At 39.5% G+C, this 20331-nt stretch overlaps 1 protein-coding gene across 1 annotated transcript in view; it reads right to left on the bottom strand.

Annotated features, from left to right (window-relative positions):
* Nucleotides 1-18891, bottom strand: part of PROX1 (prospero homeobox 1) — a 113089-nt gene extending 94198 nt beyond the window's left edge. Inside the window, exons 1-2 of the mRNA XM_088481047.1 lie at nucleotides 18878-18891; nucleotides 11060-12843 (exon numbers count right to left, since the gene is read on the bottom strand). Coding sequence (XP_088337173.1) covers nucleotides 11060-12776 — 1717 coding nt within the window. The 5' untranslated portion in view covers nucleotides 12777-12843; nucleotides 18878-18891. The remainder of the gene's footprint in view (nucleotides 1-11059; nucleotides 12844-18877) is intronic.
* Between the last annotated feature and the right edge of the window lie 1440 nt (nucleotides 18892-20331).

Below are 20331 nucleotides of genomic sequence, written 5' to 3'. Positions count from 1 at the left end.
GTCCCCATACACTAGTATCACAGATATCTCCTGCTTACCTCTCAGCCCCTATCTGTCCCCATACACTAGTATCACAGATATCTCCTGCTTACCTCTCAGCCCCGATCTGTCCCCATACACTAGTATCACAGATATCTCCTGCTTACCTCTCAGCCCCGATCTGTCCTGCTGTCCCCATACACTAGTATCACAGATATCTCCTGCTTACCTCTCAGCCCAGATCTGTCCCCATACACTAGTATCACAGATATCTCCTGCTTACCTCTCAGCCCCGATCTGTCCCCATACACTAGTATCACAGATATCTCCTGCTTACCTCTCAGCCTCGATCTGTCCCCATACACTAGTATCACAGATATCTCCTGCTTACCTCTCAGCCCCAATCTGTCCCCATACATTAGTATCACAGATATCTGCTGCTTACCTCTCAGCCCCAATCTGTCCCCATACACTAGTATCACAGATATCTCCTTATCACCTCTCAGCCCCGATCTGTCCCCATACACTAGTATCACAGATATCTCCTGCTTACCTCTCAGCCCCAATCTGTCCCCATACACTAGTATCACAGATATCTCCTGCTTACCTCTCAGCCCCGATCTGTCCTGCTGTCCCCATAACTAGTATCATAGATATCTCCTGCTTACCTCTCAGCCCCGATCTGTCCTGCTGTTCCCATACACTAGTATCACAGATATCTCCTGCTTACCTCTCAGCCCCAATCTGTCCCCATACACTAGTATCACAGATATCTCCTGCTTACCTCTCACCCCCGATCTGTCCCCATACACTAGTATCACAGATATCTCCTGCTTACCTCTCAGCCCCAATCTGTCCCCATACACTAGTATCACAGATATCTCCTGCTTACCTCTCAGCCCCTATCTGTCCCCATACACTAGTATCACAGATATCTCCTGCTTACCTCTCAGCCCCGATCTGTCCTGCTGTCCCCATAACTAGTATCATAGATATCTCCTGCTTACCTCTCAGCCCCGATCTGTCCTGCTGTTCCCATACACTAGTATCACAGATATCTCCTGCTTACCTCTCAGCCCCAATCTGTCCCCATACACTAGTATCACAGATATCTCCTGCTTACCTCTCAGCCCCGATCTGTCCTGCTGTCCCTATAACTAGTATCATAGATATCTCCTGCTTACCTCTCAGCCCCAATCTGTCCCCATACACTAGTATCACAGATATCTCCTGCTTACCTCTCAGCCCCAATCTGTCCCCATACACTAGTGTGGGGACCTACATTTATCAAGCTCCGAAAATATACATTTTTGGAGCTTGACTGAGGGAACATTCTCCACCTTCAGATGGCTCCCGCTCCCCTGTTTCTTCCCTATGATAAAGGTCCCTGCGTTCCTGCCCACATTCTTCCACCAGGCTTTGTGCCCCTGCCTGAAGCCCAGTTTACGCGGGTGCGCTATGACTGCCGAGTCAGAGGCAGTGCTAAGTTTCACTGCTACGAGAGTAGGGTATCGCAGAGACGGATGATTTTTGGGTCAGCTGCCTCCGCACTGGAGCTATGTTGAATTGTTCTAGTGGGTTTGTGTCCACCACTGCTACTTGCTGTGAGTTGGATACTTAATTATGGGGGGGCCAGGCCGCCCCTTAGTCTTTATATGTCACTGCTTACAGAGGAGTATTTGCTTATATTCTGATGCATTAATTTAGTAATTATACTACTACTACTAATAATACTAATAATACAGCTTCTATTAATTTACTGGTGTGCTGGCTGGATGTACTCACTGACATAACTGCACTGGCCCCATGCACACATGTGAGTACGATGGACAGGGGAGCAGATATTAAACAAGCCAACGCCTTTCCTCAATTTGATCCCAAGCCACACCTCTATAAATGAGCAAAATAAAGCTTTGGGACTAATTCAAAGATTTATAGCAATTAAACTCAAAACATGAAAATGTAAAAATAAATAAATAAATAAAAAAAAAAGACTTTAAACAAGTATTTTTAAGCAGTGAAATAATTTGGGGCTAGATTTACTAAAACATCTTAAAAGGAAAAGTGGAGGGGATGCCCAAACCAATCAGAATGTAACTATCATTTATCTTGTACATTCTAGAAAATAATAGCTAGAAACGGACTGGTTGCCATGGGTAACACCCCCACTATTCCTGTTAAGACATTTTAGTAAACATAACCCTAAAGCTGGATACACACAGGAGCGACCGATAATTGTTCCCACTTTTCCGACGATTTCGGGGATTGAGCGTACACACCAGTAGGGTGGAACAATATATTATTATTATCCTTTATTTATATGGCGCCACAAGGGTTCTGCAGCGCCTTACACAGTACATAAACAATGTACAGAAACAGTACATAAACAGTTGAACAGAACAAGATAATAGTGACATACAGTACAAGACATTGCAGCACAAGTATATAGTATATAAACATTGGAGTATAGAGTAATGAACAATGGCCCTCATTCAGAGCCGTACGCTCTGAGCAGAGCGCACGCTCTGAATGAGGGCCGGCCTCCATGAAAATGGAGCGTCCTCCTGGACGCTCGTATAGCTGTGGGTCACCACCCACAGGCTATACGAGCGTGCATTTTGATAGCCGCGATGGTCGTGACCATCGCGACCATCGAAACTGCGAGCCGGAGCCTGCGGTTGAGGTTTTCAACCGCAAGCTCCGGAGTGATTTTGGCTCTATCAGAGCCAAAATCACTCCCACTGACATCACTAGTGATGTCAGTGGGCCGGCTTCTGACGGGAGGCACGCCTACCAAAGGGGGCGTGCTGTCAATCAACATCGACAGCACGCCCCCTTTGATCAGACACAACGAGCGAAGGACTTTCCTTCGCTCGTCGCGTCTGGCGCATGCGCACGACGGAGCTCAGTCCAGAACATCGACCCACTTGCGAGCGGACAGCCGCATCGCGAGTGGGTCTGAATCAGGCACAATATAAGTGAAGGAAGGAAAAACACATGAGGGAAGAGGGCCCAGCTCGTAAGAGCTTACATTCCTTCATTGACATATATTTTAGGCCGCATGAGATATCATTAGGTTTGAGGTGCAGCACGTCAAACCTGACTACGTCGCTAGAGACTGCGGGCACGCGCATATTGAGCGTATGCAAAACGGCAAATCGGCCTGACATTGATCGAGTGTGTACCCAGCTAAAGGGGCCGATGTATCAAGCTGGCTTTTTTTACATAAAATTATGCATAAACTATATAAAGTTTCTGCATAATTTTATGAGATTTTACAGAAATATCCGGTAAAGTGCTAAGTAGTGCTGCAGATCGCAGTCCCCAGTATTATCAATGGGCACTACGATCTAATCCCTATGTACTAAACTCCAAGAAGGGAAGCTTTTCAGAGTTTAGCCACGGTAGTTTACACCATCTCCCCCACAGCCCTAGGCCGGCTCCGGAAGCTGACACCGTGCGTATGCGCAGTGTCAGCTTCCTCCGGGGAATTCTTTCACTTCCGTGAAATACTTCTCCTAAATGCTGGGGATATAATTCGCAGAGGCAGCGGTTACCGCAACCGTTCCCCTTTGTATATAGCAGGGATATTGTCATTAAAAATGAAAATATCCCCTGAGAGTTGGACCGATAATAATCTCGGCAGTAACGCGATTATTAGTACATAGACCCCTTAGTCTTCAGTTATCATACAATTCATTTTAATGAGACTAAGGTGGTTATTTATTCTTTGTGTTCTACTGCCCCGATTGCTGCAACAAGATCACCTGTATAACACCTCCACTATAATACTTGTATACCAGGCTATATTCCCATTGCTAAAAAAACTGAACTGCAATGATCATTTATGTCATAAAAATAAGATAAAATTCAGTATTAAATAAATACTGAATTGTAACTTGTTTCTATGACATAAATGATTGAAGGCGATACATGGAAAGTTAAACACCATCCCCGGATCTATAACACAAGTACAATAGAACTCTGTAAGATTGCAGAACTAGTAGACAGCAATACATACTGCACATACGTGATTTTATTTTTAGCAGATTCCCTTGTTTTTCAATTGTCATTTGCAAACTGATTTTCCAGAGCAAAGTGCTTGCATTGCATTATCTATTGCAACTGCCAAGCTTATCCCCCACAATCCAATGACGTGATCTGCCCTTCTTCTGATATTACTATGCCGGATTACACTCATCTGCCTTTAATTAGTATATGCAATGTTACAGCACATCCAGAATTGTAACAGTGCACTGAATGTCATTTTCACAGGCACTAACAGTTACATGACCCCAATTGTACACAGCCACCGATTATGCCGGAGCTATAGGAGAAAGATGTAATGATAATTAATGTGTAGGTAATTATATGATCGCTATATAGTCAGGTGAGAAATATATTTCAATGCACTACTGACTATAACAGGTAGAACTTTATACACAGATATTACGTTGTGAATTATAGCGTGGCAACGACGTCTGTGCTGATTAACATAAACTGATTTGTAGTGCTATTTAAAAAGCAAAAATAGATATTCTCAGATAAACTGGGGGACACAATAAATATTTGGGGGGGTCTCATTAGTTGGAAGTCTCTATTTGCACAGCTAAGAACAGACGTTCTGGCGATGTCTCGCTATGCTACAGAGTATAATACATATGGCTTATTTATAAATACACAATTGTTACACAATGAAAAGATCAAAAACAGAAACCTTACCAATTTGTGGTGTGAGTGTGCTCAGACTGTGACCTTCATCTACGCAGCAGGACAAGGCGCTGAGAGGAACGCAACACGGAACTCAGCAACTCCTGTAAATTACTCTATTTGAAGTATATGTGGGACGGAGCATAATGTACTTTATACAGGATGACACTCAGTGGGACAGAAAACCGTATTTATTATTAATGTGTAGCTGTCATTACAATACAAGGTTGTATCACAAAACACTATGTTATCTACCATCTTCTATCCATCTATGTAACTATGTATGTATGCATTTATTTATCTATCTATCTATCTCTCATATCCATCTAATATCTATCTATCTCATATCTATCTATCTATCTATCTATCTATCTATCTATCTATCTATCTATCTGTCTGTCTATCTATCTATCTCTCATATCTATCTCTCTCATATCTATCTATCACTTAGATATGAGATAGATAGATAGATATATAGATAGATAGATAGATATGAGAGATGGATGGATGGATAGATAGGAGACAGATATATAGATAGATAGGAGATAGATGAGATAGATAGCTATCTCATATCTATCTATCTATCTCTCATATCTATCTCTCTCATATCTATCTATCACTTAGATATGAGATAGATAGATAGATAGATAGATAGATAGATAGATAGATAGATAGATAGATAGATAGATATGAGAGATGGATGGATAGATAGGAGACAGATATATAGATAGATAGGAGATAGATGAGATAGATAGATAGCTATCTCATATCTATCTATCTATCTATCTCTCATATCTATCTATCACTTAGATATGAGATAGATAGATAGATAGATAGATAGATATGAGAGATGGATGGATGGATAGATAGGAGACAGATATATAGATAGATAGGAGATAGATGAGATAGATAGATAGATAGATAGATAGATAGATAGATAGATAGATAGATAGATAGATAGATAGATAGATAGATAGATAGCTATCTCATATCTATCTATCTATCTCTCATATCTATCTATCTCATATCTATCTATCACTTAGATATGAGATAGATAGATAGATAGATAGTTAGATATGAGAGATGGATGGATGGATAGATAGGAGACAGATATATAGATAGATAGGAGATAGATGAGATAGATAGATAAGATAGCTATCTCATATCTCATATCTATCTATCTCTCATATCTATCTCTCTCATATCTATCTATCACTTAGATATGAGATAGATAGATAGATAGATAGATAGATAGATAGATAGATAGATAGATAGATATGAGAGATGGATGGATGGATAGGAGACAGATATATAGATAGATAGGAGATAGATGAGATAGATAGATAGATAGCTATCTCATATCTATCTATCTATCTCTCATATCTATCTCTCTCATATCTATCTATCACTTAGATATGAGATAGATAGATAGATAGATAGATAGATAGATAGATAGATAGATAGATATGAGAGATGGATGGATGGATAGATAGGAGACAGATATATAGATAGATAGATGAGATAGATAGATAGCTAGCTATCTCATATCTATCTATCTATCTATCTCTCATATCTATCTCTCTCATATCTATCTATCACTTAGATATGAGATAGATAGATAGATAGATAGATAGATAGATAGATAGATAGATAGATAGATAGATATGAGAGATGGATGGATGGATAGATAGGAGACATATATATAGATAGATAGGAGATAGATGAGATAGATAGATAGATAGATAGATAGATAGCTATCTCATATCTATCTATCTATCTATCTCTCATATCTATCTCTCTCATATCTATCTATCACTTAGATATGAGATAGATAGATAGATAGATAGATAGATAGATATGAGAGATGGATGGATGGATAGATAGGAGACATATATATAGATAGATAGGAGATAGATGAGATAGATAGATAGCTATCTCATATCTATCTAGCTATCTATCTATCTCTCATATCTATCTCTCTCATATCTATCTATCACTTAGATATGAGATATAGATAGATAGATAGATAGATAGATAGATAGATAGATAGATAGATAGATAGATAGATATGAGAGATGGATGGATGGATAGATAGGAGACAGATATATAGATAGATAGGAGATAGATAGATAGCTATCTCATATCTATCTATCTATCTCTCATATCTATCTCTCTCATATCTATCTATCACTTAGATATGAGATAGATAGATAGATAGATATATAGATAGATAGATAGATATGAGAGATGGATGGATGGATAGGAGACAGATATATAGATAGATAGGAGATAGATGAGATAGATAGATAGATAGATAGCTATCTCATATCTATCTATCTATCTCTCATATCTGTCTCTCTCATATCTATCTATCACTTAGATATGAGATAGATAGATAGATAGATAGATAGATAGATAGATAGATAGATAGATAGATAGATAGATAGATATGAGAGATGGATGGATGGATGGATAGATAGGAGACAGATATATAGATAGATAGGAGATAGATGAGATAGATAGATAGATAGCTATCTCATATCTATCTATTTATCTATCTATCTATCTATCTATCTCATATCTATCATTTAACTATGTTATCAAGCTGCTCTTAGTACCATCGTGTCCATTTATTAAGGAGCTGGGACTGATAACAGCATCCAATAGAAAATGTGGCTTATTTTGTTTCAGCGCTAACGCTGACTATGATATGTTATGTTACCAGACTGCCCTTGCAGCTAATATAATGGTAGGTCGACTGGGTGCTGACAAAAATGGATGCCAGTGTGTGTACTTGTGCGCTGGGGAATTTAGACTGTAAGCTCCAACAGGACACAGGCTGAGGCAAATGATTAAATATTCTCTGTACAGCACTATGCAACCTGGTGGCGCTACATTAATAAATAATAGTAATTATAGTAAAAGCATCAATAATAACGGAACTGCGTACATTAATCCTAATATGTAACTGAGCAATGAAGCTTGTTACAGCAGTGATATAACTGACATGTACCACTGGGCCCTGGATCACACCGTCCAACCTTCTATATACTGTAGGAACATATTCACATCAAGTTATGAAAACTGCATGGAAAAGAGTAACGTTTGCTGAATGTGACTGATTTTTCAACAGGTAGCTGACAACGTGCAACTAAACCCTAAAAATAAATGAATTCCCTATCATAGGAGCACCCAGGGAATAAAACAAGAATATCAAATAGAATCAGGCGCAATCAAGTCACAATATCAGCGCCCATGAACGCAAAATATCATATCGGGAAACAAATAAAAGCCAATTGTCTAGGCAACTATTCCGTCGCCATATACAGCTGAATTTTGTGTTTAATTGTGCTCAGTGGCTTTCCAAAATAATTTGCTTTGTGTACGTAAGGACAAAAGATTTCTATGTAAGGCTCAACAGAGGTTAATCATGCATAGCGGGCAGCTGCACCGAGCCTGCGGAACAGACTTCTGCCTGGAGAAGGGAACTTTTTGCAGTTGGAATAAATCAGTACCTGCATCTTTGCTTTTTACTCACTCACACACACATACGTGCGCACACACGCACCCACACAAGCATTATTTTCTTCTATAATAATTAACCTTTCCTAAGATTTCCGATGGATGAGCGTCAGCTGCTGACTTACTTCCTCTTTGTAGGGTTTAGTTGTCCCTCGCTGAGGGAAGCTGCTTTGTGCATATGACAAATACGAGACAAACTACTGAGGGCAAACACTTCTCACCTGCCGCTGTCATCTTGTTTGGAAAATAAAATATTAAGGATGTAAGACACGAGGACCCCGCCAGTGTCATTGAAGCTCTGTACCAAGTCTCTCTGGGGCTCATTCACAACGTAAACTGGAAATCATCCACTCCAAGACCCCAGGCACCGCAAATCCAATATTACTTTATATCTGACACAATATACACCAAAAACCGAACAAACTGGAATGGAAAGCACCTAGTTATTAGCATTTAGGTGTAATACCGGGATCGTACATCTCAGCCGCTATGGTGTAGGTGGGATACATTCCCCATGATGCTCAGAACCTTCCTTTATTACTATTATTTTAGTCTCTGGAAAATATACTTGTGTCACTATACCATAAAGCACCAGTGTTGTAGCAAACAAACAACAGCGATACTAAGAAGGGCTAGCACTTACATGTACATTCACATGGCGGGCAATGTACGCCTAGGCGCCGCCAGGTTTGACTTCTGGTTTTGACAGCTCCGACCGGGCACTCGCTGCCTTACAGGGTGGCATCTGATTGGCTGTGAGCATGGCGTACAGCATTTAACCTGCCCCCCTCCCACGTCATAGCATTCCTGTTGTGCGGTGTGTTGCGCTATTTGTTTTAGGAGTTAAACGTGCCACTATAACCCTTATTCTGTAATGGTTGTGTATCTGTACGTCTTTTAAAATATTTGTCATTGAAGCAAAGCAATGATGTTATAGACAGTGCTTTTTGTATCTACTCTCTAGTACAGTGTACAAAGCACCGAGCTGTGCCGAAGCTGCTGCCATCTTTGGTAGGCCAGCCATAGCGTGGCCTCAATATACGCCACCTCCCCTACCCCAACATCATTCTGCCGACATCACTGGTTTCGTGCAACGCTATAAGGAAACCTTTTTGCACCCAATTCAAAACCATTGAGTCATTGATGTGGCGGAGGGAGAACCCCCCACCCCCCCCCACAACCACCTCCATATACGGAGGATTAGTATAGTAGGCCTCCCGCAGATGTCAGGAGTTTAAGCACAGTTAGGTGCTATATACACTCTGCTAGAGACTGTACATGCAAAGCTCATACAGAAAACATAGGGGTAATAATTGTAGAACAGAATCCAGGGGTTCATGGTGCACTTTTAACTCCTAAAAAGAATCCATGAAAGCGGAGATAGCTTTTAAAATCTCTTTTGTGTAGAATCATTTAAAAAACAGACCAATGTCTAAAATCTGTGTGTGACGCTCTACTCTCTACGTCTAAAAAAAGTGTGACACTCTACTCTACCCCCAGAAGAATGTAAGCTCTGCGGAACAAGGCACCCTCATCTCCAGTCCGCACTCATCTCACTGGTAGCCTGCATACCCTCACTTTCCATTGTTATGTTCCCCATTGTCCAGCAATGTGCTTCTTTACAAATGCATAATAATAATAATAATAATAATAATAATAATAATAATAATAATAATATAATAGCTAAGTGTTTACAGGATTAGCAACCGTCCTTCTCATTACTTAAACACTACAAAATGTTACTTTGCATTCTTACCAAAGATATTCACTGTCGCAGATATTACCCGATCACTCTCATTCTCTTCAATGACAGATAAACCAAAAACATACACAACGATACATTTCCTGCCTGACAAAAATCTACTGAAAAGACAAATATTTATGTGTACTTTTAATATTAGGCTAAACCTTCCAAATAAATAAAATTAGTTGTATTGTATACTTAAAAATGAAATCCTTTCTAAATGACCGTTTATGCCATGGTAAAACTCGGACATGCTTCTATTAATATAACTTACCCAAGGGGGCAGAATGCAAAACTTTCAGCACTTTAGATTCACATAAAACGTTTCAGACAATAACACTGACATCCGCTATAGGGAAGTTAATGGTCACTTATATAACATTCTGTGTATCTGATTGGTATGTCAGCACATGCTGTTGCCAAAATGTACTGACATATGAGATATTGGAACACTGACTGCATGTTACCAGCGTATTACAAATACAGGTAACACCCTCTGACCATATCAAACACACAGGGCAGCAGGTTAGTTACTTTTACGTTGAAAAAAGGACTCTAAGGGATGTCTGTAACATTATTAGCTAGCATACTCTATAATTGTGGTGCTATATTGTACAGTGCATGAGTAATGCTGTCACAGCTGTGACATTATAACTACGCTATAAATGACACCTAGAAATGGTCACCATATAGTGTCATCTCATGGATTAATGACCTAGCTTTACTTTGTGCTGCAATCTCCTGCATACCTGGAGAATTCTGAATGTGGGGGGTGTTGAAGGCAGCCGATTGGTCGACTGGACACTGCCTGACCAATCAGCTGCCCCCTTCTGTCTTATTCTGTAACATTCAAAATACTTCATTCTGCAGTTGGAGCTGCTTGCAGGAGAGGACACGGTGCTAGGTAAGGTGGGCTTCTTACATCAGATACTGGAGATTGAAGCCCTCCTTTACTTCTGGCCAGGAATTTTTTGGCTTGTTTGTTTGAATATGATATCAGACTTAAGAATATCTCACCAACATTACTGGGATATGTATGTAGTAAAAAAGACAATTACATTTCAAGTTTACTTATTACTAAATGCTTTAAAAAGGATATTGCACTTCCAGAGTACGGTGAAATGTCAGACATGTCTTGCATGTCTCCACACTCCGACTTGATGAAGGACAGTGAAAGGCCTTCTGTAGAGCTGGGCGGGTGAGCTGGAGAACAAGGGTGATGGGTGGTGTGGTGGGATGACATCTTGGTCCTCAAGCTGGTGGTCTCCCTAGTCAAGTCTAGGGATTCTGGGGATGACCGGTCTTTTCCTTGAAAGGCTGATGGGGCTCCCAATGGGTTTTGAAATGGGTAAGCCATAAGTGGAAGGGGGAATGGATGACGGAAAGAAGAGGATGAGAAGCTGGCAGCTGCTGAGAGAGGGGACTGATGTAGTGAAGGATGATGGCTGCCAGGTGGAGGCCCCAGGGCAGACTGGTCGTTTGAATTTTTTCGTACGACTAAGGGCAACGCTTCAGTTTGGTCTGTGGAATTGGGCATCTGGATGCCACCAAATGTGTCCAGAGGATTTGGAATGATGACATCGCCAAAGCACTGCAGACGTTGGTTGGCAGTGTGGAAATTATGGTTCTCTCCACTGATTGCAAATCTTGCCTGAGGAATTTGGATGGGTGGGAAGACCTGAGGAAGTTGGCGTATGGGCTTAGCAGAAAATACTTTTACCACGGTGTCCACCACCTGGGACATGGCCGTGTTCAGTTCTTGCTTTAATGTTTCTGCCAAATGTTTACCTTCAGGATGGAAAGTGCTATGGAAATGATCTTTGTCTTTAGGTCCTTCTCTTTTATGCTGATTATTTGGTGCTAGGTCATGCTCCCTGATAAGGGCTCGTGCACGGTCAATGAACTGCCCAGGATCTAAGTCAAACATCTCATTATCTGACCGGCCCATGGAATCCTGGGCCCTAGCGTCTATCATCTCTGAATGCATGCTGTCCTCGGAGAGGTTGCCATCCTCGTTGTTCTCGGAATCGGTGCTGTCGTAGATCTGGTAGAACTTTTCCTGCAGCTGGCGCAGCTGTTTCTGCATGTCCTCCAGCTGCTGCTTCAGCTGCCTGCGCTCTTCTCGCTTCTGCTCTTTCCGAGCTGAAACCAGCTGCTGGAAACTCTGTTGCTGCTGCTGAGGCAGCTTCTGTTTGCGCTTGTTCTCTCTATAGCTTTCTCGGGGGCTTATAGACCTGGGGGCTCCCTCTCTTTCATTTTCATTGCCCCTCATGGCCACATTTGGTGAATGGCTCATACCTCTAATTATATTTTCAACCCGGGCACGCTTTGCTCTCAGGTGTTCATCACACAACCGATCCATATCAAACTGGCTCATCGGAGGCCTGCCAAAAGGGGAAAGACACTCTTGGGGGCTGTCTCTTGAAGAGTTGCTACACACGTCCTCCTGATGTATCTCCGAGCCCGTGCTGGAGAGCCCACTGGCTTGGAAACTGGGCTCGATGCCACCATTTTTGTTCATGTTATTTTTCAACAGCTGGGAAATTATGGTTGCTCCTGGAAAAGACATCATGGCATCTTCATAAGAGTTCGCCCTCTTCAGCAGCTTGCGGAGTACGTTTGACTTCTCCCCATCTGCATGCTGCACCACTGAATACTCAACGTCCTGCTCTGAGCCGTGGGGATTCATGGCACTGAAAAATGATGCTCTGGCCTTAGCAAAAAATGCAGATGCTGTCCCTACAGTCCTTTTCACTCCAATGTCAACTCTTCTTCTCTTGGTCTGCCTGCTTAAGAGGGCTGCGCTGTCATGGTCAGGCATCACTGGACTGTTATTGTGCCATCTTCAAAAGCTTGTCAGCTGGGCACAGCTCGAGAATCCTGGGACCCTGGCCAACAGAACAAAAGGACTGATGAATCATTTTCTTTAAATTTCTCCAAATTTCCTGACCTCAATCCTGAATAAAATGCAAAATGCATAGGCTTTGGGATTTATGGCACATTACAATTATTGCAATTTATTATGCACTCTGCTTGAAATGAAACATTTTTAAATATTTCTGCTTCACTGGTTTAAGATGGATTAAGATTTAAGAAGAAAAAAAAAACACACAACAACAAAACACGAACACAAAATAAAAAATTGCTTAAGCACTGGTAATGATGATTCTTTTGCTCAAATGCTTTAAAAGGATATGGTTTATCTCCAAAAGAAATACTAGATTATAAGAAGCCGGGCATAGGCAACCAATTGATTACATTCAGATATTACAGGGGGAAGATGAAAGTATGGCAGCAGGCTCTTGGTTAGGCATGTGGAAAACATTTACATGTCACATATACTACAGACGCTGTCTATATGCTGACATATTTACACATTTTACAGCCACAAAACGTGTGCTTTGCTATGTCATTACTATGTTGGGCAGTTTACATGATTTTGGTGCCCAAGTTGTTGTTTTTTCGTTTTTGTTTTTTGGCATGCTAAAGTGAGAAAAAAACTACAAGGAGAGAAGCCGAAATTACTAACTGTCCCTGAGAGACCTCCTTTTGGGCTAAACAATTTGTTAATTTAAAAAATTCTACTCCTGATCACAGTATCCTAATGCGAACACTTCAATAATGAATGTCTGTTGCTAAGTTTGTGTGAAAGTGATTATATATATATATATATATATATATATATATATATATATATATATAAAAACAGTGTCAAAAACATTTTCCTTTTTTTTTTTTTCAGCTTAATGACCGAGGGACACGATCTGTGTACAGGTAAATGGCGTCAAGAATTTAACAGGAAGATACCATCACCAATTAAGAGTTACGTATTAGCACTGTGTTAACGATGTTTTTTTTCTTCTTGTTAATATAAAACCCTTTATAGCCTCCCAGACCTTGTGCATGGGTTTATGAGAAAGGCTACCAGTGTGCATGGGTTTATGAGAAAGGCTACCAGTGTGCATGGGATTATGAGAAAGGCTACCAGTGTGCATGGGATTATGAGAAAGGCTACCAGTGTGCATGGGTTTATGAGAAAGGCTACCAGTGTGCATGGGATTATGAGAAAGGCTACCAGTGTGCATGGGATTATGAGAAAGGCTACCAGTGTGCATGGGATTATGAGAAAGGCTACCAGTGTGCATGGGTTTATGAGAAAGGCTACCAGTGTGCATGGATCTCTCCCTAAAATGTGCCACAGATGCTAAGTGACATCATCTCTGTCCATCATTTTGTAAAAGACCGCATCTTGTTTCCTGTGGGCTGCCTGGAAACTGCAATACGTGCGGCACAGTGAGAGAAGCCGTGGGGCAATCTGTGAGAAAGGACGATGATCAGACTTCTCCCAAAGTGTCAAAGTTTCCCCAAGAATAAGATGTAAGAAAAAATAACTGCAAAACACCTGGAGTGACTGGTCAGGTGGCACTAGCGGGAATCCTTGGATGCAGTTTCACCTCATTCCTTAGAGATACAACTGTGATAAGCAAAAAAAAAAAACCCAAAACATAAAAATTATAGATTTGTTTCCTCATGCCATGTCTACCTAATATTAAATGATGCATTTGCTTAACATAGCACATGCTAACAATTATAGGGTATTTTGCCAAAGGCGGCATGCAGACTTTTTGGAATCGGTCCCATCTCTTTCGGTTCACCTGTAAAAACATCTACGTGCTCCCTAGGACTACATCTGTGGCTAGTTTTAAAGGATGACTATTCATGCAGATAGGCATCACTTCAGCATGACAGGAGCGTCATTACCAAGGCATACAGTATGTCTCAATATGTAGGAAGATGAGGATTTACAGTCGGCTGAAGCACCTTACAAGGCTACGGAGGCAGCGGTAAAGCTGAGGGCATAGGTTTTGTTTATACAGGTTGAGTCTCCCATATCCAAAATGCTCGGGACCAGGGGTATTTTGGATAACGGAATATTCCGTATTTTGGAATATTTGCATATCATAATGAAATAGCTTGGTAATGGGACCCAAATATACACACAGAATGCATTTATGTGTTATATACACCTTATACACACAGCCTGCAGGTCATTTTATACAATATTTTCAATAATTTTGTGGCTCAAGAAAAGTTTGTGTACATACATGAAATTCATTTATGTTTCATATACACCTTATACACAGCCTGAATGTAATTTTATACAATATTTTTAATAATTTGTGCCTTAGACAAAGTTTGTGTACATTGAACAATCAAAAATCAAAGGTTTCATTATCTCAGTCATGCCAAAATAATTCCGTATTTCGGAATATTTGGATATGGGAGACTCAACCTGTAGTTTTATGAAGTTCCAACCAAGAGTGGGAACAGTGTCTTTAAAAGTGAACTACAACCCATATAGAAATTTACCAAGGTCATAAGTTTTTTTCTGAAAGCAAAAAAATTAGTTATAGAGAGAAAAATGGGTTGAACAGTTTATCTCCTAATCATGGTACTCCGTACTTTCATCATGTGGGGTGTGGCGCAGCATAGACTCAAGACTATACTGTACAGAGATTTTATATATATATATATATATATATATATATATATAAATAATCTATGTATATATTTGCATACGATGCAAACAAGGGTTCTGCGCTCAGAAACTATATATCACGTTAACATTGTCTTTACATCTGTCCAAGGAGTCTCTTCACAATTTATTCAACTATTTACACTCTGGAATGTTTCTAACTTTCACTCTATTTTAGAATGCTTCCCTGATGTTTGTTTAGCCTTCTGCAGTGACCGACAGATAAGTGACATCAAACATGCTAACCAGAAGTAACTAACTGCCCACCTAGAGTATCACAAGAAAACAATTACAAGTGAAATACATATACATATTAAACCTTGAATGCTGATATACGTATATATACAAGGAACACCAATAATGTCACCAATATATACGTTAATTTTAAAGTACACTCTTACATGCAATGTTTAAAACTATAGAAAAAAAATGCAAAAAGAAAAACAGAGTTAATGAGTGATCAAAGATATTTTCGTTATGTGGATTGTTTAAAATACACCATTCAGGAAATTACATAACAATGCAAAAAAAATAAAAAAAACAACAAAAACACAGTAATTAATAACAAAAATGTGTTTAAACCGATGAGATATTTTAACAGCTTGTTTTGTTCTAGTTTTGCAGCTGTTAGCCGTTGATAATTGACCCATTTTAGGTACTTATTATTTGTAAGTGTCCACAGCGTACATTTAATAAGAATAATTATATTTAAAAAAAAATTTTTTTGAATGTTAAATAATTGCATCCCAAACAGCCCATATTAAAATCTAGGTAAATACTAATGCTACATATAACAATATAAATTAGATTCATTTTTCTTTTCCATATCTTTATTTATGTAATTTGAGTTATCGATTTTTTCAATTAAAGAACCCAATTGAGTGACATGCAAATTATTTTATATTGGCCTATCAAAAGATTTAAGATGTAATGGTGCTAGTCAATTGAAAAATTTGAAAAAAATTAGAGTACAGGCAATTTCTGAATTTTTCTCTATTTAACGGTAAAGCTTTTTTGACCAGTTGGCCCAGTTGCTGATGTGTCTGATAAAAAAAATGTATGTAACTTTTGAGGTTTAAAAACACTTCAGTGGCTCTGATCTTAATAAATATGTTAATGAATGCTTAAAATAATTTTATTTACCAAAAATATTCAGAAAAAAAATATCTTGACATTTTTTAATGTCTTGTTGGTATAGAGACCAACAACAATCTAGTATTTCAAATAAACTCTCAAAAGCCGATGAAAGCGTTTTTATAACTTAAGTATAGCAAATAAATGTAACAATAAATACTCAAATGTCAGATTGAAGATTGGTAAACTTGAACTTTATGTACAAATTCACTGGGGTTAAGACATATATAAACTATGTACGTGTGAGTGTGTATGAGATTTTATATATATATTATATATATATATATATATATATATATATATATACATACACACACACATACACATACGTACATAGTTATTTCTCAGAATAAGTGCTTGAAAGGTTTTATCAGATCCAACAGGTACTTTGGGAAACAGTTTTTGCTACTAATGGAAAATAGTAACTACTATACTGTAAATAGTAAATAATATTGATAAAATAATGGATCTGATTTTCCGGTAGGCATTTGTGATTCAAATGATACCATATAGAGGTGTAAGTTTATAAGCGAAAATACTTTTGTTTTAAAGTACGACTGCTTACTGTCTACTCTATAGTCCTAGCAAAAAACAAACCAAAATCAAATGATGACGCTAGTAAGCCCCGTGGCAACTCCACTTGTGACAATGTCACTCACACATCTCATACATTTTGAAATGAAAATGATAGAACCGAACATGCATAGTGTATTGCTGTGTCCTGTACTGCCATTCAGAACGCTTAGAATCTTATACATTTATACGAAGCAGTAAGTGAAAAATAACTTTAATTCTCATGAAATTTCAAAAATCCCTACAAAAAAAAAAAAAAACTAACTAACCAAGATATTATGTTTCAGAATTTTCTACTGGCTATTTAATATATGTCACCACAAAGTACAAACCTTAATCCATGGCCTTCCCATAGGTGAGAATACGGGACCATGATAGCTAGTGAACATTTCACCTGACACTGAAAACAATTCAGAATTCGTGACTTAATTCAGAAATGATTCCCTGTATGTACAGCAGCAGCACACTAATATACCTAAACACTAAAAATGATGTATAAAACTTCCAGCTAGGTGATGTGAGAGAGGCCGGGGTACCCACCAAAAAGGCTAAGGCGCCGGATACCCCCCACACTTTCTTCATACAGGATTTCTAGGAGGGTGGCAGGAGCAATGGGGGAATTAAAGGGCTGAACAGTTTACTAGTGCTCCAGGTATATAAAGGGTTACTTCTCCGAGTCTTATAAAATAAACGGCTGCAGTCAGATGGGACACAGAACTACAATAAAAGCAAGCACTTCTATTCTCTTCATGATATTTTACACCTTTATATCTAAAGTTCCTCAATGTATGATTAATAAAAAGCAGAAGTATTACATTTGCAAAGGGACATAGAACTTTAAAAAAAAAAAAGAAGAAAGGTGGAACTGCCATACTGTAGATAAGCTGTTGCTATTTAAAAAGGGTCAAATAGAGTTCTGGTCCCCAAAAAGTTCAAGGTAAGCTGAGAAACAGCGAAATCTCGTCGCTGATGCCCAAAAACACTGACAACAGAAATGGTTCCTCCGGCCAACAGCAGTAACATACTGTAGTGTTGCATACGAGCACACGACCACTAAATCATACACACATAATATATATATATATATATATATATATATACACATACACCACGTTAAGTGTTACATGTCAGCAATGGAGGTTAAAGGCATCACATAGGACAGGAGGAAGCAATTAGAAGGGATGAAATGTTAACACTGAAAACATTCAGGGACTGAGGTACCAAAACTGAACTACATTGTACACAATACTATTATGATAACACATTTTAATTTACCTACATGTAGTACAAACTTAAAAGAAAAAAACAACCAATAATGTTATTAATGATAAATCTGAAGTACATGAAGGAGAACCATGCTAAGTACATATGTAATAAACCGGAGAGCAGGGGACAGGATAACAAACACAATCATAAAGGTAGTGATGATAATGTAAAGACAACAATCTCGCCCTCTTTATAGTCAATATATTTGTTGACAGCTGCAATTTTCAGTGATGGGCAGGTAAGTGACAGCTCCTAACACACAACATATGGTTTCACTTAAAAGTCTGCAATTAAGTGAAAATAATAGTACCCCCCCCCCCCCACACCACCACCACCTTGACTTTGTGTGATATGCTGATTAATAATGCAGCCGGTACTTAGCATGCAAATAAGCTGGATACAAAATATCTCACCAGGTCTAATTTGCACGTCCCTGCAGAATCCTGGATCTCCTTATCTTGAAACTGACCATAAATTCATAAACCACTCAACAATAGTCGTCTGGTAAGATTCTGCTGAACGAAAAGCTGCACCTGTCTTTCTTGACACAGCGCACCTGTCTTGTGTTGCCCATGCGCGTTTTGTTATGGTTCTACAATAGCTTTTCAGACCGGGGATAGGGGAAAGGAGGGGTGGGAGTGGGAGTGTGGGGTTAAAAAGGAAAAAACAAAAAAAAAGAATCTTTCATAGCAAATTAATCATCGGCTGCCTTGAAGTGACTTTAGTCTCACAGGGCAAAACAACTTTACAAAGATCCAAATGAAATAAAATAATCAGCTATAATCGCAGGAATAAAAAAGAAATAAAAAAAAAGACAGAAAAAAAAAATCAGACAGGGGTGCATACACACCCCCACACACAGCAAATGACCCTCGCCAGGCAGTTTGCATAAGGGGAGGGGTGCAGCCTCCTCCTGTTGCTAAAGTTCTAAAAGAGAACAGAAGTGTACGTCTTGAAATTCAGGACTGAGCAGCTCCCTGTGAACGTACCAGCATGTGCTCGCTGTGAATGGAAAGTCTTCCCACTAGCTGCAAACAGTTATTTCACTGCCGAGCGCACTTGATCTGAGTTGATCTCTGGTGCGGCTTTGAATGTAAGCTGCTCTGCCACGGGGTTTGGAGACCGTCTAAACCGGGCTCCAAGGTTTGCATTCAAACTTTTTCAAAATGTGTATCGTCTCTTTACCGGCATCTTCAAAGCCCAGCCGTCGTTAACCCTTCCCGGTGCTCGGGACACTAACGGCGGCACTGAAGCGCAGGCCGGCGCTTTTTCTCAAGCGCAGAAAGTGCCAGCAGCAATCACTTATACGGAATTCTAACCTACCTCTCGCAACCCCATATAAAGAAAGCAGGTCCTCGCTCTCTGACAGGCGGCAGTGATGGAGAGCGAGCCTCTTGGGCAAACTTCAGGCCAGCTTCACAATGGATCTCTCAGAGCAACTTTCACGCATAATTCCTCCATCTAGACTGGACATGTGACAATGGTTACAAAGGAAACCCACAAAAGTAATCCCTGGTAGATTTTACACTGGCCGGGAAGCAACAAAGTATTAAAAAAATATAAAAGAACAAACAAATAAAAAGGGGAAGTATGGGATACATGCAAATAGCAAGCAAATGGACTGCGAGAAGTCGCCAAAACAGACAACAAAGAATTGTAATCACTAGTTTAGAACGCTACAAGATAATAGTATACAGTATATAGAACTCCTGCATTATGGGGGGGGGGGGGTGGGGGTTACATAGAACACGTATTGCTGTTCAGTGTTCCTCAGAGAAGAACAAAAATATGAAATGAGATTAAAATAACAATAAAACCTCAATTGAACTTACTCCGGTAACCTCCCTGATGAGTGAGTGCGCGTTTC

The sequence above is a fragment of the Taudactylus pleione genome, unplaced genomic scaffold (assembly GCF_031769625.1).
Source record: "Taudactylus pleione unplaced genomic scaffold, aTauple2 ptg000261l, whole genome shotgun sequence".
NCBI classification, from domain to species: Eukaryota; Metazoa; Chordata; class Amphibia; order Anura; family Myobatrachidae; genus Taudactylus; species Taudactylus pleione.
The sequence above is the reverse complement of the archived record's forward strand: the minus strand, read 5'-3'. Positions and strand labels throughout refer to the sequence as shown.